Below are 25913 nucleotides of genomic sequence, written 5' to 3'. Positions count from 1 at the left end.
AAACAAAACAAAAAAAAAAAAAACTCCAAGTAACCAGGTCCTTGATTTATTGCAATTATATTTGGAAATTGCTTTTTAACAATGATAAACACTGTATACAAGTTTTAAAAAACGTCTCTTAGATGCACATTATATCTGGGTGGGGGGGAAAACAGTCTGGCCAAACATTTTTTGGTCAAGACCATTCCTGAGAGCCCAAACTTTCAAAAAAAAAATGGGTAAAAGGAAATATTCCAGACTATAAATGTTCCAGAATTTGTCTTTAACCGGGAGAGAGAAAAATAACAACACATGGAGCTTTCTAAAAGGTCTTTAGCAAGCTACCTTGGGAGCTCAATTCAAAAATAGAAGTTGACATACTAAAACAGATGTTTCAGTGCAGCTCCAAAACTCTTTATAAATACAGCCATTTGGAAGGACGATCCTGGATCAGAAGTTTTATTCCTTGTGTTTGTGTATCTGGGAACAGTAAAAGGGGAAGAGCTGTGATTTTAGGAACAGGCTCACATGCTTACCTTCTGGGTTTGATAAAGTTAGAGGGCTTCACAAGGACACCCCCTCATCTCCAGGGCCAGCAGATTACAGGGGAGACAGGTTTTCCCATACAAGTCTCACCTACATTAGGTGTGGCATGCCTCCTCTCAGTTGTCATAATTGTCTCTGTAATTTCCTCCTGAATAGCGGTCATAGCCACCCTGGCTTCTGGGAAAAAACCACAGTGTTGCAGAAAATGCACCAGATACCCCCAGATAATACAGAAACTCCCATTTACATATGCCATCACATCTTATAAATGTTAATGCGCAAAACAGGGTATGTTAAAGCATGTGAACATCGTATAGAAAGCGCAATTATACAGTATGGACAAAATTAACCACAGCACAAAACATACATGTTACCTATCACATACTGCAATTATGTGAACTTATAATTTATTAACGCATTACACATAACTCAAAATATCCCTTGTTTGTTTTGCAGTTTCATTAAGGTTTGTAAAACCGACACTAGTAACACCAAGATAAGATAGACATACAGCCAGGCAGCCCAGCTCTTAAGCAGAGCCACCCAAGCACCCCAACACTTTGGGTACCCACCTGCCACCATAGTCTCTGGATCTTCCATATCCATAGCCATAGCCTCCAGGCCGACTGTCATACCTGCCACTCCCATAGCCCTGGTCTCCACCACCTACAGTAGACAAAAAAATACTTTAACGGGCAATTGTCCCAGACAGAGGCCCCCGACGGGCGGCTCTTCCCCTCACCACAGGACCAAATTCACCATTGCCTTTACCTCTAGAGTAGCTGCGGCCACGCCCTCCAAAGCCACCGCCTCGGCCCCGGGCCGACTTGCCAGCATGGTCCACGCGGATCTGGCGACCATCCAGAGACTAGGTGCGAGGAGACATAAAGAGGATAAGTGGGTGGTCACACAGGGAAGTGGCGAGTCAAGAGCGGGCAGGGCAGGCGGGCAAAAGAGCCCAGAAACTCGTGCTGAGCACCAAGTTTTGGGTGCTATGTTCCATAACAAGCTCCTCTGACCAGAATGGCCTTAGCAGGAGCTGTAGAACCCCACACAATGACCTGAATCCACCGTGCTCCCCTGCTACTACTTACATCTTGACTGAACTCAGGTGAGTTCTCCTCCCCACTCCTCTAAGCTGCCCAACTATTCGGGCTAGATAGACACCTCTCTTGGTTTGAGGCTTCAGAGTCCGTCCCGGAAGACTCACGAGGTCCTCTCCGGGCCAGGCCCGCAGATCTGCAGACTCTACTACCTAAGCCCAGGGCAGGTCAACCATCCACAGGTGGCTTCTCGGCCTCATGCAGGACCAGTCGTCGCCTCCCAGGCAGCCCGGCTCTGTCTGCCGCTGCCCTCCACCCCCTAGAACAGAAGGCAGTCACGCTCCTGTGAGTGGGCACTGTGGGGTTTGGTGGCCGCGCTGCCCCTAGCAGACACAGAGGGAAAAACAGAAAGAATGGTGGAAGTGGTAGAGAGGGGGGCAGGACCCCTAATGCAGGTAAAAGGCCTCACCTCTCCGTTCATGGCTCTCATGGCATCGGACGCATGCTCTGGGTTGGTGAAGGTAATGAAGCCAAAACCCCGGGATCGCTGAGTCTCCCGGTCCTTGACAACGACCACTGGGGAAGAGGGGACGGGGAAGCAAAAAGTGACCGATCTTCAACAAAAAGTTATCGGGTCCTCCAAAGTCTGAACTATACCCCCTTAAACCCAAGAATCCAGCAAGGAAAAGTAGCACAGTAAGGCCTGGGGCCCTGATTTCCGGCAACTGTCCACCCCCCCCCTTCGAGGGTCTGGCCCATCGCTCACCCTCAGAGATGGGCCCGAAGCTGCTGAAATGATCTTCCAGAGCCTGCTCGTCGGTGTTGAAGTTGAGCCCTCCAACGAAGAGCTTCCCTTCTTCAGAGGACATGGCAAGGGGTTCGAGTCCTGCGGGGAGAACACGGAAGAGCGTGGGGCGCAAGCGGGAGAAAGGTTGGAGGAAAACGGACGAAGAGGAAAAAAATGGCGAGGGCAGAACGCAGACACGAACAACAAAATAAGGTGTAACCAAGGAGAAACCAGGACGGAAAACGGCGGGGCGGCCATTTGGGGCCCGCCTTCGCGCATGCTCACAACACCCCCGCCGCCACACCCGTCATTTTGTGCCACAGCGCAGGCCCAGAACGTCCATGCGCTCACTGTGCGCCCACAGAACAAGATGGCGGCGGTCACGTGTGGGGGGGGAGGCCCTCCCCATCCCCCCGCAGTTCCCGGCCGCCGCGTGGTCACTCCCGAGACCAACCCCAGCCCAAGTCACTCCGCCGGCCCCTCCGGCCCCTCCTCGTGCCGGGAAACAGGGCGCCGACATCCCACCAAACCAAAAAAGTTTCACCTCCAAGCCCGGGACCCGCCCGCCTCGAAGGAGCCCGAGCCTACGTGGCCGAGGCCGCTCCCCTCCCCACCCGCACGCCTCGCTCTAAGTCGGCGCGACGCCCACCACTGAGGCGAGGAGAAGCCGGACTCCGGGAAGTCGGCCGCCACTTACCTAGAAGTTCAGGAAAAGGGCCGTAAGATAGGTTTCCGCCAAGGAGCAGAGCGACTGAGGAGGAGATCGCGCGGGAAGACGCTTAATAAAGCGTACGTAGCGTGTACGTCACTGAACGTCGCCCCGCGCACGCTCATTGGCTGAGGCCCGCGAGGGCGGCGGGGGGCGTGGTCTGCCGAGCAGAGGAAGCCAAGTTCTCTCGGCACGCTTCCGGGAACGGAGCCGGAGGTTGGTGTGGGCGGGGCCATGTGACGTCAGCACGCCTCCATTGGCCGCGGCCTTTTCCGTCTCTTCTGCGCACGAGCCTGTGGGCTCTCGCGTCCCTTTCCTTCCCTGCCCTTACTTCCTTGACGTCATCTCCCCACTGGTTCCCACGATTTTCTCACCACCGAGAGTCTTTTTCTAGGTCCCCGACGATGTACCTGGCAGCCGCTGGCATAACCTCCACTCACTTTCCAGTCCTCTAACCTTACTATCCCTCCAGTTTCTCTGATGTCATCACCCTTACATCAAACCGTGCATTTTCTCAGTGTCTGATCCTGACCTCTAGGTTTTCTTCTCTGTCCCGCCTGTCACAGAACCCTTTTTCCTGGCATCATTCCATCTCATTTCTTTTTTAAAAGAATATATTTTATTGATTTCAGGGAGGAAGGGAGAGGGAGAGAGACACATCAATGATGAGAACCATTGATCTGCTGCCTTCCGCACGCCCCACTGGGGATCCAGCCCACAACCCGGGTGTGTGCCCTGACTGTCCATCGAACCGTGGCCTCCTGTTCACAGGTCGACGCTCAATCACTGAGCCACACCGGCTAGGCATTCCTTCTCATTTCTGACTTCAGCCCTTATCTTTATCTGACAGCCTCCGGAAGCCATTCTTGATTGCCCTCCCCCACCCCCAATAGACTGCCTGAGGGGCCTTCTTAAAAAAACAAACAAACAAAAAAACACACCAGGATGATCCAATCTCCAGAGGAAGTAAATCCCAGTTCACACTACAATTTTTGCTGTCACTACAATTTTTGCTGTCACTCAGGGTTGCTGAGCCCTTGATCCACAGAAATGACTTTGACAATACACAGTGGACTTATGCAAAGTGTGTCTGACCCATTACCCACAACTTGGTCTTGTGAAGCCTTCAGTGTACATCAATGAGAGAGAATCATCGATCAGCTGCCTCTTGCACACCCCCTACTGGGGATGTGCCCGCAACCAATGTACATGCCCTTGACCGGAATCGAACCCGGGACCTTTCAGTCCGCAGACTGACACTATCCACTGAGCCAAACCAGTTTCGGCACCTTTCAAACTATCTGATCTCTGATCATATTCCACAGTTCATGACGCATCCTCATTGTTCCATGCAAAGCCCCTAATTTTATTAATGCTTTTATTCCTGCACCCAACAATCTTTCTCTTCTTATCACAATTTACCATTTTATTGGGTTCAATGTGTATCTTTTTGCGTGATTACATATAAAATCTACATTTTACCTATGCTTTTAATTAAATGGTAGTATCATTCTGTGTGTCCCCTCCCCCACAACCAGCATTATGTTATGATTCATGTGTGTTGTTATGGGTACAGATAATCTATCTGTTGCTTCTAATGGTTCCAGTAAACCCCAATGTGTATGTACATCCACTGCATCATTTTACCCCTCGGTGCTCCCAGTGACGTACACTGGGCTGCCTCCAATACCCCATTTCAATAAATTACGCCTTGTAGCCAAAACCGGTTTGGCTCAGTGGATAGAGCGTTGGCCTGCGGACTGAAGTGTCCCGGGTTCGATTCCGGTCAAGGCCATGTACCTTGGTTGGGGGCACATCCCCAGTGGGGCGTGTGTAGGAGGCAGCTGATCGATGTCTCTCATCAATGTTTCTAGCTCTCTATCCCTCTACCTTCCTCTCTGTAAAAAAATCAATAAAATATATTAAAAAATAAATTATGCCTTGTAACTGCTCCTGATGGGCTAGTGTGAACATTTCTTTAGGATGTATACTCAGAAAATAGCTGGGCCAGAGATATATAATTTCTGTAAGCAGTGCCAGATTGTGATCTGGAAGAGGTGGAGCAATGCATGAAGGGCCCTACATTCCCATCTCCATCAACACTTAGCATTATCCAACTTACTAAAATTTTCTAGTCTAGCCAGTACAGTCATATTTCATTAGTTTTTAACTTAAAAATCTAATTGGCTTTATTCAACAATTCATGAATTGGGCATCCCATCTAGTAAATAGAAAGGTGCTCTTCTTTAGTTTTTTTAACTTGTATTTTAAAGTGATTGATAATGATTTTGAGCCCTAGCTGGTTTGGCTCAGTGGATAGAGTGTCAGCCCACGGACTGAAGGGTCCCGGGTTTGATTCCAGTCAAGGGCATGTATCTCGTTTGAAGGTTCCATCATTGGCTCTGGCGGGGTGTCTGTGGGAGACAACTAATCGATGTCTCTCTCTCACATCGATGTTTTTCTGTCTCTCCCCCTTCCTTCCACTCGCTCTAAAAATAAATGGAAAAATATCTTCAGGTGAGGATTAACAGCAAAAAAGAGAGAACGATTTTGAGTACTTTTCACACGCTTGTTTGATTTTGGGTTTCTTCATGTAAATTGCTTATTCATATCTATATTCCTCTTAGGACATTTCCCATAGTTCTCTTGTTGATTTTCAGGGGCCTGTCACTTAGATCAATTATGAATCCCTTTCTATAGCCTTTCTTCATCCTTTCAAACATTTCTAGATCTTTAAAAAAAAAAAATCCAATGAGGGACCTGGCCAGTTTGGCTCAGTGGATAGAGTGTCAGCCTGCGGATTCAGGGTTCCTGAGTTCAATTCTGGTCAAGGGCGTGTACCTTGGTTGCAGGCACATCCCCAGGTGGGGGGTGTGCAGGAGGCAGCGGATCAATGTTTCCCTCTTATCGATGTCTCTAGGTCTCTCTCCTTCTCCCTTCTTCTCTATAAAAAACAATAAAATATATTTTTAAAAATCCAATGAGGGGTCTGTTATGTTCTACTTTTGTACTTACTATTTAAAACTTCTGACATCTTGTTTCATATTTTCTATTTACAGTGTTTTTTCTGTTTTTTTTTTGTTTGTTTGTTTTTCTACTATCATTCTCATAGTATTTTGGGGGTATTTTATATCTCTTGTTCTTGTTTTATCTTTTTTGTATTATCTATTTTACTTATTTAAAATTATTCGTCTGACCCAGGACTTGTTTTGGATATTATGCCTCCAATATAGCCCCCAGTGATCCCTGTCTCCTGTATTCACATCCTTTGTAGTTCCTATGTTGTACTAGGGTTGGCCAGGTACCCCAATATCGTGGATGGTCCTCAGTGTGTGGGGTTGCCTGAGACCCTTATGTGTACCTGTTAGACCCACAGTCTTGCAGCACCCCAGATAGAGAATGGTCTTGTCCTGCTCTTCAGTGACTGAGCCCTTATCTGAGGAATGGTCAGCTTCCCTTCTTCTTCTTTTTAAAAAATATATATTTTATTGATTTTTTACAGAGAGGAAGGGAGAGAGATAGAGAGCTAAAAACGTCAATGAGAGAGAAACATCGACCAGCTGCCTCTTGCACACCCCTCACTGGGGATGTGCCTGCAACCAATGTACATGCCCTTGACCGGAATTGAACCTGGGACCTTTCAGTCGGCAGACTGACGCTCTACCACTGAGCCAAACCGGCTTCGGCGGTCAGCTTCCCTTCTAATACTGGGGTGTACTGGGAGCCTTTTAAGAGTTATCTCCATGCCCTGACTGGTTTGGCTCAGTGAATAGAGCCACGGTTTGCTGCTCTGTTGACTACTGAGTTTGCCGACCACTGGGATAGAGCGTTGGCTTGCAGACTCAAGGGTCCCAGGTTTGATTCTGGTCAAGGGCATGTACCTTGGTTGTGGGCACATCCCCAGTAGGGAGTGTGCAGGAGGCAGCTGATCGGTGTTTCTCATCGATGTTTCTGACTCTCTATCCCTCTCCCTTCCTCTCTGTAAAAAAAAAAAAAAATCAATAAAATGTATTTTTTAAAAAGCTATCTTCAGCTTTATATGGCATTCTTGGGGAGAGAGATGAGAGGATGACTACCCTGATGCCCCTTGCGGAGCAATTTCTGGCCAGAACCTGGCACAGCAAGCTCACAACCTGTAGGATCCGTTACCCTGCTCATTGGCTGCCACTCCTTGAGGAGGATAGCACCTGACATGTGACACATGCGCCTTCTGAGAACGTGCGTGGGAAAAAGGACTTCCGTTTGATCACTAACCTCCAAAAAAGCAAGTGACTTCTTTTAGGGCCTGAGCTTTAGCAGTGCTTGGTTTGTCTGTCCACAGTAGTGGGTTGGAGAAGGCCAATAAAAGGTGTCTGTTGGTGAAGCAGTTAAGACGGGTACCCATAAGCTGGAAACCCAGTTTAGGGCTTAGAGTCTTAGGCGTGGCAAGGCCACAGTCCCCCAAGCTAGCCCCAAAGCAAGTATCAAGAATAGGAGCTGCAGATCCCTGCCTAGGACTCCCAAGGAAGGTTCTAGATGCTGGTGACATGTGGAAGGCTAGAGGTGGCTGCCCAATGTTCTCTCTAAGAAGCCCACACTTCCCAGCCTTTGTGATGAACCTTGCCCTTTTGGAATCAGGAACTCTGTCATGCTTCATGCAGGGGCCTGTCCTGAAGCCACACACTCACAACTATGATCCAGAGCCTTCCAGGTGGAAGGTGGATCACACCACAGCCTCAAGGCTTCCTCCAGCTGTTCTCAGCTCATCTTTCAGAACCAGCTTTCAGCATCCACTCTCCGACCACCAGGGACAAAGGTACTGCGTGACCCACCCTCCACCCAGTGAAGCATTTCGGCCCCATCAGGTCAAGAGCCCCTGGAGACTCCATGTATCACAAAAACCAGAAAGAGGCAGAGAAATCAACAGACCACGGGACCTTCATGTGTGCAAAGTACAGTTAAAAACAAAGCAACAACAGAAACGAGGCTGTGGCCTCCATGGGACAGTGCTGAGCAGAGCCCCTATTCCCAGACCTGTGGAGAGAGGGTCCCGCACCCCAACAGGTCTAGGGCTGGCAGGCGGGGAGGTAGGGTCTCCCGTGGAGGCCCTCGTGGCCAATAATGGAGATTGCTGGGGCTGGAGGGAGCCCGATTACAGCGGGGCGGTGGCCTCGGCCCCCTCTTCGGAGTCCCACACCTCGGACTGCAGGTAATCGGCGAAGAGGGCCTTGGCCCGGCGCAGCACGCGCCCCAGGTGGTGTTTCCGCACGAGGCGGTCAAAGTGCATGGCCAGCTCGTTGTAATCCAGCCCGTTGCGCATGATGTGGTCGCGGTGCTCCAGCAGGATGGCGAGGCAGAGGAAGAGCATGAACGGGTTCCCCTGGCCAAACTCCTGGGGCGGGGGCAGGCCCAATGGGTGTGGGGGTGGCAGAGACTTCCCAGGGTCCTGTGGGGAGCCCGCCTCGGGCATCAGGGGGGACCCTGCAGCCGCATCGCCAGCAGGAGAGGCCTCCTGGGAGGATGGTGGAGACGAGGAGGATGGCGAGTCGGGGCGGGAAGAGGAGGAGAGCAGTGGGTCTGAGGAGTTCAGCAAGGGCTCCGAGAGGGACTTGGAGCTGATGAGGGCGACTGGGTGGGGCAGCTGGACCCGAGGGTCCCTCCTGGGGCTGGTGTTGTCCCTGAGCTGCTGGAAGTCATCCAGACTGGCCTGTCTCAGGAGACGTCCCCCGCCACCGGGCCCCTGACCGGTCATGGCCAAGTGGTCCACCGCATCTTCAAAAGCACCGTCTCCCCCGCCGGCAGGCCTCAGCATGTGCCTCTGCCGCACGGGCCGCCCCCGGTGGCTGCCGAAGCCGGCGTCCGCCACTTGGCTCGGGGGTCCGATGAGCTCCACCTCGTGCTCGGGAGGATCGGGGGGCAGCGAGCTCCAGGTGACCTCGAGCATGCGCAGGGCGTCATCGAAGGCGAACTCGCGCTTGAGCTCCAGCAGCAGCCAGCGGTAGCAGAAGAAGAGGTCGTCAGCACCAGCTTCCTGCAGGTATTGGTAGAAGTCGGGGTCGGCGTGGCGCAGCAGCAGCTTGAGGTGCGCGAACTTAGTGGCCATGGCGCGGCCGTCGGGGTGGAAGTTCCCGGCCAGGCGCTTCATGATGCCGCAGAAGCAGACGAAGGCGTGGCCCTCGTGGTCCATGACGGCGAGGATGGGCGAGGCGAGGTCGCTCATGCCCTGGCAGTAGGACACCTGCGGGTGGGTGACGGCGTAGGTGGTGAGCAGGTCGTGCAGTGCGCGCAGGTGTGGGCCGTCCTCGGGCCCTGCGTAGTAGGGGTGGGCCCGGTCGGTGCGCAGCACGTCCTTGAGGACCGTGCTGCGGATGAACTCCAGGTCCTCGGGGCTGGCTCGCTGTGCCCACTCGCTCTTAAGCTGCTCATATTCCCGACTCTTCCGTTTCATGTAGTCCATCCTCTCGCGGCCTGTCAGCCCGTCTGGGTACACGTTCAGCAGGTAGCGCCACACCACCTGGCCGGGGACAAAGAGGATGAGGCGGAGGATCTGCAGAGGAGCCGCCACGTGCCAGGGTCTATCTGTCACCAGCCCCCTCCTTCCCACCTCTGACTCCTAGCCCCTCGGGAAGGAGAGCTGGCTGCCCCGGAACATCAGCACTCCACCCTATGACAGCGTGGGTCCCTGCATGTGTCTCATGAGCTACTCATGACGGCGGGAGGCGTGGATCCAGCGAGTGGTGGTGGCGGTGGGGGCTCACCTTGCGCAGGGAGGGCTCCACACCGCCGTGATAGATGCGCAGGCGCAGCTCCTCGGGGCGGGAGAGCTGGCCCTCGTGGTTCAGGTACGTGTGGAACTCAGCATCGCTCAGGGGCGGCTTGAAAGGCTTGACGTCCTCCCCGTACGACCAGCTCAGCACCTGTTGGACCTTGGACAGGGTGCGGCCCACCTGTGAAGGGGGTGGGGGGCACCGGTCAGCTGGCAGGCCAGGGGCACGTGCCACCCAGCACACCCGGAATCAGGGGAGCCGGGCAGGCCCTGCCCTACAGCCACCCGAGAGTCCGGGGGTCCCTGGAGCCACCTGGGAGAGGATGGACTGCGTGAAGGGCAGGGCGGCCGCCGTCAGCGATGACCGTTTCTCAGCCAGCAGCACGTCCGAGCCGATGACATCCTTGGGGCTGATGATGTCCCAGTCTTCCAGCAGCGGGCCTGCCACACAGAGCGGAGCAACATGAAAATGGGGGTGAGAACCCCACCCCTCCGGGCCGGGCTCCTCTCACGCCAAAGCCAGGCACCCACAGGGCAATGAGCGGCTCCCACGCTCTCTCTCCATGTCATCTAAATCACGCACAGCATAGGGCCATAAATGATTTCTTCCTATTAGACTGGCTGTATTTTATATTAGATAACCATCTCACACAATGGCTGGGCAGACTCCAACAGTAATATTTACCATGTGCCAGGTACTACGTGACAAGGGCTGAGCTTTAACATAAATAGTAACACGAGACAATGTTTCCATAGTGCTAAGTGCCAGGAAGTGTTCTGAGCCCTTAGCTTTTTTTTTTTTTTTTTTTTTTAATATATTTTATTGATTTTTTTACAGGGAGGAAGAGAGAGGGATAGAGAGCTAGAAACATCGATGAGAGAGAATCATCGATAAGCTGCCTCTTGCACATCCCCTACTGGGGATGTGCCTGCAATCAATGTGCATGCCCTTGACCGGAATCGAACCTGGGACCTTTCAGTCCGCAGGCCGACACTCTAGCCACTGAGCCAAACTGACCTCGGCCCTTAGCTTTTTTTTAAGAGTTGAATTTTTAAATATTTTTTTATTGATTTCTGACAGGAAGGGAGGGGAGAAAGATAGAAACATCAATGACGAGACCCGTGGTCGGCAAACTGTGGATCGCGAGCCACATGCGGCTCTTTGGCCCCTTGAGTATAGCTCTTCCACAAAAAACAAATGGGAGCCTGAGAGCCACTCTACACATAGCCTCCTCTGCTCCTCGGATGAGTGAGCAGTGTCTGTCTGTTCAGTTGCTAAGCCAGAAACCTGAGAAGCGTCCTTGTGCCTCCCACCCTCTCAGCTCCCAGTGCCAAACCGTTGCTAAGCGTGGCTAATGCATGCAGGCAGAACATGCTTTCATTCCACCTCTCCTCTCGTTTCCACCTTGTCAGCCTGTGTGAGCCACATCTCCCACCTGAAACGGTCGCCTAACCAGTCCCTGCTTCCTTTTGATTAGATTTTGAAATATTTTTTATATTTAAAACAGCTGCTAGAGTGGTCTTCCTAAAACGTCAACCAGAGCATTAGAACACAGCAGGTAAAATGGAGGTCGTGCTACTGGACGGGTCAAATGAAGGAGAAGACCAAGGAGAACCACTTCTAGGCACAGACCTAAGCTTGAGGATTCGAGTGACAAAGTAGAGAGATCTGGAGGGCCAAAACACCTAATACTCAAACATTAGAAGACGCAGCGGGAGGAGGGGGAGCAGGTGAAGACCCTGAGTCACAGACATGAAGGAGAATGCCCTTGAGATGAAGAAATGGCTCGCCAAGCCTTAGACAGGATTATTGAACAAACCACACATATAATCGGCCTTCCCAGCTCTATCCAGACGCTAGTGAAATGCCCAAATTCCAGGAAGGAAGAAAAACTCCTGCCAGCTTCCAAAGTCCAGGAATAGGCTGCTAACTCCAGAAAGAAGGTCATCAGAACTCCAGAAGCAAGAAGACAGTGGCTTGTGGCACAAATGGAGTGCTCAGAAGAAAGGCCCAAGACCCCAGGGCTCCATGCCCAGCCGAACAGTACCTGTCTATGGTGGCCTAAAGAAGACATTTTTGGTCACCAGAGTACATCTAACTCACATACCTTATTGGGAGAGGACGAAGAAGTTCTCAAAGGAAATGACTACAACGGCTCAAGGGAGGGAAGGCAAAGGAAGTGTGAACGGTGATGAGCCACAGTTTGTAACATATATAGTTAAACATGACATGACAGCGACACTGTGATTGGGTGCTTGTAATCTTAAATGTCACTTTAGCATTCCTGAAACTTAAGCAACCTACTATAAAGAAAAGATAATGATAGCCTGGAATTTAAAAAGAAGCAAAAATTACCGTCTCAGCAAAACCCACAAAGTTAAGGGTTAGGGATTAGAAGAAGAATTAGAATTAAAAGCGTTCCATGTGCTGAAACCAGTGTGGCTCAGTGGATGTTGCTCTCTCATCGATGTTTCTAGCTCTCTATCCCTCTCTCTTCCTCTCTGTAAAAAATCAATAAAATATATATATTTAAAAATAATAAAAATAAAAATGTTCCAGCCCTGGCTTGGTATCTCGGTTAGAACATCATCCCAATATGCCAAGTTTGTGGATTCCATTCCCAATCAGGGCACATACAGAAATCAACCAATGAATGTATAAACAGGTGAAACAACAAATCTCTCAATCTCTCGCTCTCTCTCTCTCCCTCTTCCCCCTCTTCCTCTCCAAAAATCAATTAAAAGAAAAAGTATTCCAAAGCTTTCTTTTCAAGGGCCAGGGAGGGTAGAAAACCCTGGACAAGAAAAGTAAGTGGGCCGAAACCGGTGTGGCTCAGTGGCTAGAGGGTTGGCCTGCGGACTGAGGGGTCCCAGGTTTGATTCCGGTTGGAGGCATGTACCTTGGTTGTGGGCACATCCCCAAGAGGGGGTGTACAGGAGGCAGCTGATTGATGTTTCTAACTATCTCCCTTCCTCTCTGTGAAAAACCAATAAAATATATATTTTTTAAAAGGTAAGTGGCCTAAAGATTTCACTGTCATCATAGCTGGTTTGCCTCAGTGTATAGTGCATTGGCCTGAAGACTAAAGGGTCCTGGGTTCAATTCCGGTCAAGGGCATATGCTGGGTTGCAGGCTCAATCCCCAGTGGGGGGTGTGCAGGAGGCAGCCAACCAATGATTTTCCCTTATCATTGATGTTAGATCTCTTTCCCTCTCCTTTCCTATCTGAAATCAATAAATATATTTAAAAAAAAAAGATTTCACTGTCAATTGTGTAAAAAAGCATATATCCGGCTATGGGATTTTAATGAGAGATATACCTAAAATTAGGTGATAAAGAAAAGATGGAAATTGGCCCTGGCTGACTTGGCTTAGTGGGTAGAGTGTCAGCCTGAGGACTGAAGGGTCCTAGATTCGATCCCTGGTCAGGGGCATATGCCTGGATTGCGGGCTTGATCCCTAGTGTGGGGTGTACGGAAGGCAGCCAATCAATGATCTCTCTCATCATTCATGTTTCTCTCTCTCTCTCCCTCTCCCTTCCTCTTTAAAACCAATAAAAATATATTTAAAAAAAACTATCAGAGACTGAAAAAAAGAAAAGATGAAAATTGAAGAAACCTGAAGGAATACCTAACAAACACAAACAGAACAAGAGCAGCAATGTGAATGTCAGAAAAAAACAAAAACAAAACACCACTTAAGGCCAGAAACATTACAGGAAAAAAGAGGCAGTCTTATATTGATTTTAAAAAGTAAGAACCCATTGGGTGAAGGATTTCTACAAGCACAAACTCATCTAGTGGCAAAACCTGATCTGAACTGACTTGAGACTATATCTAGTCTTTACGTAACCCACTGAGTGTGGCTATGCATACATTTCCCTGAAGAATCACCCAAGTATTTTATTACAGGGTGTTGCCTCAGGCCCTGCATGCGATATTACATAATAGATGCTGTACACACTACACTTCCTCATCATAAAATTGTCAAACTTCTCAAACCCCAAATTAATACATAAATGCTGTGTGATGCCAAGCGGAAATGCAGTGGGATTTTTCCTGGAACTGGATAAAATTATTTTAAGGTTCATATGAAAGAATTCACCGTTAAGGATAGTTAAGGAAAAGAAGAGTCATGAAAAAGAATGGTGGGAGGATGGCAATGCTTGACTTATTAATATTTACCACAAAAGTACTATGATAAAAATATGATGTTAGCATAGTAGTAGAGAAAGAAAGCCAATTAGTAAAATGCAATAGAAAGCCCAGAAATAATTCCAAGTACACGTGGGAACTCAGTATTGACAAAAATGGCATTTCAAATCAGTGTAGAAAAGGAGGTTATTTAAAAAATGCTAGCTGAAACCGGTTTGGCTCAGCGGTAGAGCGTCGGTCTGCGGACTGAATGGTCCCAGGTTCAACTCCAGTCAAGGGCATGTACGTTGGTTGCGGGCATATCCCTGGTAGGGGGTGTGCAGGAGGCAGCTGGTCGATGTTTCTCTCTCATCAACGTTTCTAGCTCTCTATCTCTCTCCCTTCCTCTCTGTAAAAAAATCAATAAAATATATTTTTTTAAAAATGCTGCTGCTCTGGCTGGTGTGGCTCGGTTGGTTGGATCGTCATCCTGTACAACAAAAGGTGGCAAGTTCCACTCCCGGTCAGGGCACATACCCAGGTTGCAGGTTCAATCCCTGTTCAGGGCACGTGCAGGAAGCAACTGATTCGTGTTTCTCATCTCTCCCTCTCTCTCTCTTAATAAATAAGTAACGTATACATAATGCTGGCATAATTGACTAGAATTTAAAAAAAAATCTATGTCTAGTTATCAGAATGTTGACAGAGTAGAGATTTAAAAATACTATCTAATAAAAGTAATATACAAATTGACCGCCACACCAAGTCACAAGATGGCCGCCCCCATGTGGTCAAAGATGGTTGCCCCCATATGAACACAAGACGGCCACAGCAAGATGGCCTACAGGGGAAGGCAGTTGTGGGCAGTTAGGGATGACCAGGCCAGAAGAGGAAGGCAGTTGGGGGTGACCAGGCCAGCAAGGGAGGGTAGTTGGGAGAGACCAGGTCAGCAGGGGAGAGCAGTTGGGGAGGACCAGGACTGCAGGGGAGAGCAGTTGGGGAGGACCAGGACTGCAGGGGAGGGCAGTTGGGGGGAACCAGGCCTGCAGGGTAGGGCAGTTGAGAGGGACCATGCCTGCAGAAAAAGGCAGTTGTGGGCGATCAGGGCAACAGGAAGGACAGTTAGGGGTGACCGGACCAGCAGAGCAGGGCAATTGGGAGAGACCAGGTCAGCAGCGGAAGGCAGTTGCAGGGGGACCAGGACTGCAGGGGAGGGCAGTTGGGGAAGACCAGGTCAGCAGGGGAGGGCAGTTGAGGGGGGATCAGGACTGCAGGGGAGAGCAGATGGGGAGACCAGGCCTGCAGGGAAGGGCAGTTATGGGCAATCAGGCTAGCAGGGAGGGCAGTTAGGGGTGACCAGGCCAGCAGAGAAGGATAGTTGGGGGGAGCCAGGTCAGCAGGGGAGGGCAGTTGGGGGGGTCAGACCTGCAGGGGAGGGTGGTTTGGGGGGCCAGACCAGCAGGGGAGGGAAGTTTGTGGGGACCAGGCCTGCAGGGGAGGGCAGTTGGGAGCCAGTAGTCCTGGATTGTGAGAGAGATGTCCAACCTAAACGGGTGATCCAACATCCCTCAAGGGGTCCCAGATTGGAGAGGGTGCTGGCTGGGCTGAGGGGACCCCCCTCCCCCCCCGCCATGCACGAATTTCATGCACTGGGACTCTAATAAAGAAAATAATAAGCATATTAGGAGATATAGGGGAAGGTGTTCCAAATTAAGAGGAGAATCTTAGAAATCATAAAGAAATAGGGATCCTATATCATACAACCCTAATGTGCAAATTGACCAACCGGTGGAAAGACCCTATGATGCACACTGACCACCAGGGGGCAGGCACTCAGCACAGGAGCTGCCCCTGATGATCAGTGTGCTCTCACAGGGGAAGCACCGCTCAGCCAGGAGCCGGGCTCACAGCTGGCACGCGAAGCAGTGGTGTGGGAGCCCTCCCGCCTCTGTGGCAGCTCTAAGGAGCAGCTTGCAGGTGGGTGGTAAGGAGTAAGGGGTCCCGGACTGCGAGAAGGCACAGGTCAGGCTGAGGGACTGCCACCCCCCCCACCCCCCACGAATTTGGGGCACTGGTCCTCTAGTCCTATCTAATAAAGAGGGAATATGCTAATAGACCATCATTCTGTCACAAGATGGCTGCACCCCCAGCTGAGGCCAAGTTCCCATAAGGAGCCTTAAGGAGCAATCAGCAGGGACCTGAGGCTATGCCCTCCCCTGCTCCTGTGGGGCCTGACAGGGGACCTCAGGCCATGCCCCCCACCCTGGCATCAGGCTGGGGGACCTCAGACTGTACCCCACGCCCCAGTGCCTGGCCAGGGGACCTGAGGCCCCGCCCAGCAGGCCTTGATGGGGGACCTCAAGGTGTGCTTTCCATCCTGGTGCTGGGCTGGGGGGCCTCAGGCTGCTCCCCTGTCCCAGCACCAGGACGGGGGACCTCAGGCCACACCCCCCAGCAGGTGGAGCTTGACAGGGGATCTCAGGCCTTGCCCCACACCCAGCAGGGCTTGATGGGGGATCTTAAGGTGCACCCCCAGTGTTGAGTTGGGGGAACTCGGGCCACGCCCCCGCCCAGTGGGGCTTGACAGGGGACCTGAGGCTGCACCCCCGTCCTGGTGCTGGGCCAAGGACCTGAGGCTGCGCCCCTCGCCTGGCAGAGCTTGACGGGGGACCTCAGGCCATGCCCCCCACCCAGTGGGGCTTGACAGGGGATCTCAGGCTATATCCCCCACCTGGCAGGGCTTGACCTCGAGGCATGTCCCCACCCCAGTCTGGGCAGGGGGACCTCAAGTCATGCCCCCTATCCTGGAGCTGGGCCAGGGGACCTGAGGCTGTGCCCCATGCCTGGCCAGGCTTGGCAGGGTGGGACCAGCTGGGTCTGGATCTAGCCCAATGGGGGTTGGGCCAGCCAGGTCTGGGTCTCACATAATTTTGAAGTGCATGTGGGTGGGCGGGGACTTGACTCTTTGGGTCCTGTGTGAGACCCAGACTCTGACAGGAGGAAGGTTTTCATATACATTTTACTAATTTTCTTTCATCTCTGACACTTCTATTATAGAGATAGGGCAAATAGAAATATTAAATTATTTCCTCTAATTAATCCCCTTTTAATGTGCATGAATTTCGTGCACTGGGTCAGTAGTATATGTACAAGATTGCATCTACATTTTAATTTTCTTAAAAAATATATTTTTATTGATTTCAGAGAGGAAGGGAAAAGGAGAGTTAGGAACATCCATGAGACAGAATCATGGGTTGGCTGCCTCCTGCATGCCTCCTACTGGGGATCAAGCTCAAAACCCGAGCATGTGCCCTAACTAGGAATTGAACTGTGACCTCCTGGTTCATAGGTGGATGCTCAACCACTAAGCCACACCAGCAGGGCTTAATTTTTGATAGGACAAAAACGATACCATAACCAAAACCATTAAACAAAAGGTAAGCTGGGCAAAAACATTTGCAATTCATCTAATTGAAAGAAGATTCCTTTTTAAAAATATATTTTTATTGATTTCAGAGAGGAAAGATAGGGAGAGAGAGAGAGAGAAACATCAATGATGTGAGAGAATCTACAGACAAATGAACCAGGAGGTCATGGTTCAATTCCTGGTCAGGCCAATTTGAGGTTGTGAGCTTAATCCTCAGTAGGGGGTATGCAGGAGGCAGTCGATCAACGATTCTCTCTAATCATTAATGCTTCTATCTCTCCCTCTCCCTTCCTCTCTGAAATCAATAAAAACAAATTTAAAAAATAAATACAACTGCCATTATTATAATCACATTGCTACATTTACATGTTATTATAATTAAAACATATCTATAGCTCTATTGTTATATGGCATTGTATAATTATATATTACTAGATTATATGTTATAATAACAAATATAATTATTGTTACTAGAACTAATACTTTTAAAAAATATTTTTTTATTGATTTTTTTACAGAGAGGAAGGGAGAGGGAGAGAGAGTTAGAAACATCAATGAGAGAGAAACATCAATCAGCTGCCTCCTGCACACCCCCCACTGGGGATGTGTCGGCAACCAAGGTACATGCCCTTGACCGGGAATTGAACCCGGGACACTTCAGTCTGCGGGCCGAGGCTCTATCCACTGAGCCACACCGGTTTCGGAGAGCTAATACGTTTTGAGCATTTACTATGTAACAATGCACCGTTGCAGGCATTTTACATGAATTCCCTGTTTAATCCTCTCAATAGCCCTAAGACACCGTTATCTCTACAGGTAAATGAATTGAGGCCCAGTGGTCAACCCCGGACTTGGAATGAGGCTCCCTAGCCCACTGTGAGGGAGTGTACTGCCAGGTGGCATCATCCTACAGGGACAGGGTGGGGCCCAGAGCAGTGGCCCCCACGACACTGGGTACTCACTGTCCTCAGTGGGCCGAATATCCACACGCAGCTGCAGGTAAGGCTTGGAGGCAGTGGCGAAGGCTGTGCTGAGGTCCCAGTCAGACAGAAGCGAGAGGTAAGCTTCCTGCCCCAGCCGGTCCCGGCCCAGGTAGCTGATGCCGAAGTTCTTCTTCCTGGACATGGGAGGTGGGCAGCGCTCAGTGCCCCGGAGGCTCGGGGACAGTTCCCAAAAGGACCAGGGGAAGGTTAACGGTGTGGACGACAACTTTCTACTATGTGCTAGGTACTGTGCTAAGGACGGAGGGCGGATCCCTCATCTCTACTTGGTTACGCTAACACAGAAACACACATACACACACACCTGCTTGTGTCTGGAGGACACACTGGAAACTGGTAAAATGTTGGTACCCTCTAGGGAGGGCAACAGGGTGGTTGAAGGGTAGAAGTGGAAAGAAAGCAGCCTTCTTACTGCGTAAGAAAAGCAATCTGTGTGATTGTCATTCTTCACAACAAAAGAGGTTTACGAAAAAAAGTCAAATAACAACTAGGAACTTGTTCTCAGGTACATTCGTGTAACTATGCAAAGAAGTATGTTGTGTGCTGACTACTGTAACCATGACAACATCCTAAATACCCATTACGCTGGTACTCTTTGAGTTTGTTACCGTGTGCTTGTATTCCTCCAAAATAGCCCCCAAAACAAAAGGACCATCACACCTGCCCTCAAAAGACCCCAATTTTCATCTAGCAGGTTGGCAAAATTTCCAGTATTTTATAATAACCGCGTTTGTGAGGGCGTGAGGGAAACAGGCATTTTATACACTGAGTGGCCAGATGATGATGATTTCTGAATGCCTAATAATCTGGCCACTCAGTGTATATCCTATATAATAAAGAACTAATATGCAAATTGTCCCCTCGACCATGAGTTCAACCAGCAGGCAGGCTGGCCAACCACCCATGTCCCCTCCCCCTGGCCAGGCTGGCCAGACCACACCCATGCACGAATTCATGCACCGGGCCTCTAATATATATACTGAGTGGCCAGATTAGTATGCGTTCAGAGATCATCATAATCTGGCCACTCAGTGTATACTGCTGCTGAGACTGTAAATTGGTAAAACCTGTCCAGAGAGCATTTTGGAACGACCCATTGAAAATTTAAAAAGCAGACACCCTTGAATCCAGCAACACCAGTGCTAGGTGGCTGTTCACGGTGGGGTGATTTATAATAAATCAAACGACGACAATGGAAAGGCCTATCAGTCACTGCTGAGGTGGGTAGCCCAATGGTCAGTCACCAGCATCCCCTTACTCACCCATTCAAGTCAAATGCTCGGATGAGGATGTGCTGCAACACATCGAGTGAGGTGATCTGGGGGTCAACAGCAAAAGAGCGGAACTCAGGTGGCAAGAAGCTCTCACATTTCTGGGGATAGAAGACCAGGAAGGCCATCAGGGGTTATGTCACCACGCTGAAGCAGAGGGAGCAGCAGGAGGCAAGGTCAGAGGAGTGGTGGGGGCCAGATCAAGGTGGGCATTCTGGACGATGGTGAAGACTGTTGTTTTTTAAAAATATATATATTTTATTGATTTTTTTTACAGAGAGGAAGGGAGAGGGATAGAAAGCTAGAAACATCGATGAGAGAGAAACATCAATCAGCTGCCTCCTGCACACCCCCTACTGGGGATGTGCCTGCAACCAAGGTACATGCCCTTGACTGGAATCGAACCTGAGACCTTTCAGTCCGCAGGCCGATGCTCTATCCACCGAGCCAAACCAGCCAGGGCCAGACTTTGGTTTTTGCTCTAAGTGAGGCAGTAGCATTCCCTAAGTGAGGGTTCTGAGCAGAGCTGTGAATGTGGTCTGACTTAAGGTCTGATTTACAGGATCCTTCTGGCTTCTCTGCTTGGGACAGACTGTGGGGTGCAAGGGAGAAAGCAGCACTTGAGTGAGGAGGAGGCTACTGCAATAGTCCAGACACCCAATCTTTCTTCTGTATTCCCTCAACGACGGTTGTCAGGATAACCATGTCGTCTGGCCTCTATTAAATTTGTCCTCCATGCTGAGCTACAACACTCCCCTGCTTAAATATCTTTTTTAAAGAAAATATTTTTATTGATTTCAGAGAGCAAAGGAGAAGGAAAGAGAGAGAGAAACAATGATGAGAGAGAAGCATTTGATCAATGTACACCCCAAACTGGGGATTGAGCCCACAAACCGGGCATGTGCCCTTGACCTGTATCAAACCTGGGACCCTTCAGTCCACAGGCCAACACTCTATCCACTGATCCAAAAGGCTAGGGCTTAAATATCTTTATTTATTTATTTATTTATTTATTTATTTATTTATTTATTTAAAATATATTTTATTGATTTTTTACAGAGAGGAAGGGAGAGAGATAGAGAGCTAGAAACATCGATGAGAGAGAAACATTGACCAGCTGCCTCTTGCACACCCCCTACCGGGGATGTGCCCGCAACCAATGTACATGCCCTTGCCTGGAATCGAACCTGGGACCCTTCAGTCCGCAGACCGACGCTCTACCACTGAGCCAAACCGGCTTCGGCTTAAATATCTTTAAAAGGGTCCAATAGGACCGTAGCCAGTCTCTCCATCAGCTATTTAAATATATATATTTTATTGAGTTTTTACAGAGAGTAAGGAGAGGGATAGAGAGTTAGAAACATTGATAAGAGAAAAACATGGATCAGCTGCCTCCTGCACACTCCCTATTGGGGATGTGCCCACAACCAAGGTACATGCCCTTGACCGGAATCAAGGGACCCTTCAGTCCGCAGGCTGATGCTCTATCCACTGAGCCAAACGGGTTAGGGCCCATCAGCTATTTTTGTGGTGTTTTGTTTTGTTTTCAATCCTCACCTGAGGATATTTTCCATTTATTTTTAGGGAGTGGAAGAGAGAGGGAAGAAAGAGAAATATCAGTGTGAGAGAAACACTTCGATTGGTTGTCTCCTGCACATGCCCTGACCAGGGCCTGGGCGGGGGAGGAGCTTGCAACCCAACAGAGGAATATGTCCTAGACCAGAATCGAACCCGGGACCCTTTGGTCAGGTCTGCAGGACACGCTATCCATCAAGTCAAACTGGCTGGGGCCCATCAGCTTTTTTGAACTTGACACTCGTACTGCCAAATTGCTGTAAGTTGACTTCTCTCCAGAACCTACCCTCTTCCCAGTACCACCAGCGCCACAACCTTAGTCTGAGCCACCATCATGGTTACTGGGACTAGTACAGTGGTTGGCAAACCACGGCTTGCGAGTCACATGGGGCTCTTTGGCCCTTGAGTGTGGCTCTTCCACAAAATACCACGGCCTGGGCGAGTCTATTTTGAAGAAGCGGCATTAGAAGTTGAAGTTTAAGAAATGTGGCTCCCAGCCGAAACCGGTTTGGTTCAGTGGATAGAGCGTCGGCCTGTGGACTCAAGGGTCCCGGGTTCCATTCCGGTCAGGGGCATGTACCTTGATTGCGGGCACATCCCTGGTAGGGGGTGTGTGGGAGGCAGCTGATTGATGTTTCTCTCTCATTGATGTTTCTGACTTTCTATCCCTCTCCCTTCCTCTCTGTAAAAAATCAATAAAATATATTTAAAAAAAGGAAAGAAAAGAAACGTGGCTCCCAAAAGAAATGTCACTTGTTGTACTGTTGATATGTGGCTCTGGTGACAAATGAGTTTGCCGACCACTGGCCTAGTGCAACAGCTTTCTTACTCAGAGCACACTTCAAAGGCCCTTCACCATCTGCCCCTCACCCCTCTGATTCACCTTCATCCACTTCCCCTCCCTCCCTCCAGGGCTCCAGGAATATGGGAACCTAAGGGCACAGGCCAAGTTCACCCCGCCCCCCCAGCCTTCGCCCTTGCTGTTCTCGGCCTAAAACACTCATCCCCACCCCCACCCCCACCCCCACCGGGCACAGGCTGACTCCTTTAACTCGGTGTCTGCTCCTTCAATGCCTTCCTGGGGACTCCCCTGTACAGCCTGGGCTAAAGTGACGCCTGGCTGAGAACCTTCTCCAGTATCTCCTGACATTCACCAGCGCCCGAAGCATCTCATTTATTTGGCTGTTTGTCTCCCTCACCCGGTGGGCACCTGCACAGAAGTGCGCTCTCAACACATATGTTACCTGGCCTAGGCGCCTCCTTTTCAGACGGCAGCCCCCCACCCATCCTCAGGGACCCACTCCTCAAGTGAGGCCCCCTCCTCCATCCCTGCCGCCCCTCTTCCCCCCAGCACCCCCACCTGCCATTTTCAGTCTCCCCGCCTTTCAGCCCGGGACCCGCATTCCCACGTCCTGCCCACTCCGCCCCTGTCACTGTCACCAGGCGGGCCCTCCAGCCTCGCCCCTCCGGTGACACCCCAAATCTCAGGGCCCGCCCTCCATCCTAGGCCAGCCACCGCCTCCTCCTCCCCTGGGAGCCCCCGGGCCGGCTGGTGGAGCGGCAGGCAGCCGACCTCACCTTGACTCGGACCCGTACCACTTCTCGCTCCTCCTCCTCAGCTGCAGCCGCTTGGACTCCCCCGCCAGGCGGGGGCGCCCCGGAGCCGGCCAAATCCGAGGACCCAGTGGCCGTCGCCATCCCGCCGCCGCCACCCGCCCGAGGGTGACGGGTGACGGTTACCCCCCCGGCCCCGGCGCTCACTCCAGATTGCGGGCGCCCGCAGCCCCACCTTGCGCCGGGGCGCAGGCGCAGAGGGCGCTGCGCGACCCTAGCAACCCCCAAACCTGAGCGTGGAGGTGGCTTCTGCGCGTGCGCAAAGAGTGCCATTGCCAGGAGCCCCGCCCCACAACGCCGCGAGTTTTGCTTCACGTCGGCCAGTGCGCGGGCGCCGACTTAAGTCCCACCTTTCCTCGCCCGTGATTGGGTGGTTTGGAGAGTTTACTTCCGGATTCACCTCGTTCGTGGTAAAGTGCTGACCTATTCCAGCGAGGGGAGTGGGCGGGGAAAGGAAGCGGCTGCGCGATGACGTCAGGGCCCCCCATAGCCTGCTGCAAGTGGCCTTGTGCCTCTGCTTACAGGTGATGTCATCTATTTCAGAGGCTAGGGCCCTCTTCAAAGGATTCCGCCGAACAGAAAAATAACCCTTTTTCTCGAACCTTTTCAAAAAATAGTTTACACGTTGTGAAAGTTAATGGAGCCATACATTTTAAATGTTTGTGATTTTGTTCACGTGTTATACTTAAATAATTTTCTGGAAAAGCCATTTTCACGCAGAGATCCTAGCTTTTATTTATTTTTATAATTTTTATTGTTGCAGTGTTATATGAATGATACCCTTAACATCAACTTTTTAAAGAAGACTGCAATTCTGTTCTGGTATCTTTTAAAATAATTTGTTGCTTAGGTACTAATATTAAATTGACATCTATTTTCTGGAATCTATATGTAGAAAAGCCTAAGTGACTGAACAACCGGTTGACCGGTTGCTATGATGTGCATTGACCACCAGGGGGCCAGTGTGCTCCCACAGCGGCAGCGCCACTCAGCTGACCATCGGGCACCAGATGCAGGGCTCACAGCTGGCCACCACTGCCTGGAGACCGCAGCAGAGCAGCAGCGAGCCTACTGAGCGGTGCAGTAGCAGGTGCAGCGGGGCTCGGATGAGCAGGAGTGGCAGGCAGGAGGGCAGGTGATGTTGGACTGCTGGTTTCAGCCCGATCCTCACCGGCTATGCCAAGGAACCCACCCGTACACAAATCCATGCCTTTAGTGTATAAATAATGATTTAAATATATATATATATATATATATATATATATATATATATATATATGTATGTATATATATATATATTTTTTTTAATTGATTTTTTACAGAGAGGGAGAGAAATAGAGAGCTAGAAACATCAATGAGAGAGAGACATCGAACAGCTGCTTCCTGCACACCTCCTACTGGAGATGTGCCCGCAACCAAGGTACATGCCCTTGACTGGAATCAAACCCGGGACTTTTCAGTCCCCAGGCCGACGCTCTATCCACTGAGCCAAACCGATTTTGGCTGATTTATTCTTTCATTCAACAAATGGAAATTGTATGCCAGAGAGTCTACATATATTGATTCATTTGATCGGCATAAAACCCTATGAGGTAGTCACTATTATTACAAGCATTTTACAGATGAGAGCATTGAAGGTCAGTAAGAAACATGCTCAAGGTCAAAGCAGGGGTCCTCAAACTTTTTAAAGTGGGGGCCAGATCACGGTCCCTCAGAGAGCTGGAGGGCCGGACTATATGAACTACTAATTCCTACTGTAACACCTCGGCTGTGCTCACTGCCCAAAAAACCTGGCGGGCCGGATCAGACTCCTCTGCGGGCCGCATGTGGCCCGCGGGCCGTAGTTTGAAGACCCCTGGAAAGGGATAGTAAGTGATACAGAGTGCAATGGGTGGGAGGTGGAGCTGTGCCTGGTGCGTTTGAGGAAAAGCAAGAAGGCCAGGAGGCCTTAAGCCAGTGTTTCCCAAAGTGTGGTACGCGTACCCGCAGGAGTACGGGAAGAGTTCGGTGGGGGTACACATTGCACCGGAGTTTGGTGGGGATATGCACTGCACCGTGCTTAGCTGCGCCTAATTCTACGTTCTCATGAGTACGAGGGGTACTCAGCGTTATGAAAATTATAGAAGGGGCACACATATGTCAAAAGTTTAAGAAACACTGCACTTAAGTAATGAGGTAAGTGATGGATATGAGGTGAGGAAGTAACTCACAGCTTTGACCTTACAAATGAGGCATTTCTCAAAAGTTATACTGTAAGCTCAAGCAGAACCAAGATTGGAACTGAAGTCCTGCTCTGCACAGTCACCTGGAACCAGTCTACAGGTATCTGTAATTTTATTATTCCTGTCACCTCCTCTAAATTCGTCAAGTTCCCATTTCATATATATATTTCAGAGAGAGAGGGAAAGATAGAAACATCAATGATGAGAGAGAATCAATTGGCTGGCAACTGCATTCCCCCTACTAGGGATTGAGCCCGCAACCTGGGCATGTGCCCTTGACCAGAATCGAACCAAGGACCCTTCAGTCTGCAGGCTGATGCTCTATCCACTGACCCAAACCAGCTTGGGCAAGTACCCATGGTTTTATGACTGAAGGTCTATGAGGTTAATGACAGAGACTGTGAGATGAATGATGATGAATTCTTCAAGGTGAGTTATGGGGATTTTTTTAATACTATATAATAAAGAGTTAATATGCAAATTGACTGTCACTTTAAACACACAAGATGGTCGCCCCCATGTGGTCAAAGATGGCCAACACAAGATGGCCAGCAGGGGAGGTCAACTGTGGGCCATCAGGCCAGCAGGGAAGGGCAGTTGGGGACCAGGCCAGCAAGGGAGGGCAGTTAGGGGCAACAGGGACTGCAGGGGAGGACAGTTGGGGTCGACTGGATGGGCAAAGGAGGGCAGTTGGGGGTGATTGGGCTGGCAGGGGAGTGGTTAGAGGGCGATCAGGCTGGCAGGCAAGTGAGCAGTTGGGAGCCAGCAATCTTGGATTGTGAGAGGGATCACAGACTGGAGAGGGTATAGGCTGGGCTGAGGGACATCCCGCCCCCAGTGCACAAATTTATATATAATATA

The 25913-nt window shown here is 50.4% G+C and overlaps 2 protein-coding genes across 5 annotated transcripts; both read right to left on the bottom strand.

Moving 5' to 3' along the window:
- On the bottom strand, positions 1-3177 carry RBM3 (RNA binding motif protein 3). Of its 4 annotated transcripts, none has more exons than XM_084870331.1 (7): positions 3053-3177; positions 2335-2454; positions 2038-2144; positions 1297-1393; positions 1098-1191; positions 616-699; positions 1-459 (listed from the first exon to the last, which is right to left on the bottom strand). In XM_084870331.1, exons 2-6 carry the CDS (start codon positions 2435-2437, stop codon positions 642-644), a joined length of 459 nt encoding a protein of 152 aa, XP_084726457.1. In that variant the 5' UTR covers positions 2438-2454; positions 3053-3177; the 3' UTR covers positions 1-459; positions 616-641. The 4 variants fall into 4 exon arrangements, with proteins under 4 accessions (XP_084726457.1, XP_084726455.1, XP_084726456.1 ...); XM_084870329.1 differs by having other exon boundaries at positions 616-702; positions 3053-3176; XM_084870330.1 differs by having other exon boundaries at positions 620-702; positions 3053-3176.
- A 4786-nt stretch (positions 3178-7963) lies between these two features.
- On the bottom strand, positions 7964-23062 carry TBC1D25 (TBC1 domain family member 25). Its single transcript, XM_084870584.1, has 6 exons — positions 22795-23062; positions 19633-19742; positions 18332-18486; positions 10123-10250; positions 9802-9990; positions 7964-9557 (listed from the first exon to the last, which is right to left on the bottom strand). The coding sequence occupies exons 1-6, from the start codon at positions 22912-22914 to the stop codon at positions 8196-8198; spliced, it is 2064 nt and encodes a 687-aa protein (XP_084726710.1). The 5' UTR covers positions 22915-23062; the 3' UTR covers positions 7964-8195.
- Between the last annotated feature and the right edge of the window lie 2851 nt (positions 23063-25913).

This window comes from Pipistrellus hanaki, assembly GCF_964339955.1.
Source record: "Pipistrellus hanaki genome assembly, chromosome: X".
In the NCBI taxonomy this organism is placed as follows: Eukaryota; Metazoa; Chordata; class Mammalia; order Chiroptera; family Vespertilionidae; genus Pipistrellus; species Pipistrellus hanaki.
Note: the sequence above shows the minus strand (reverse complement) of the source record. Positions and strands in the feature narration are given on the sequence as shown.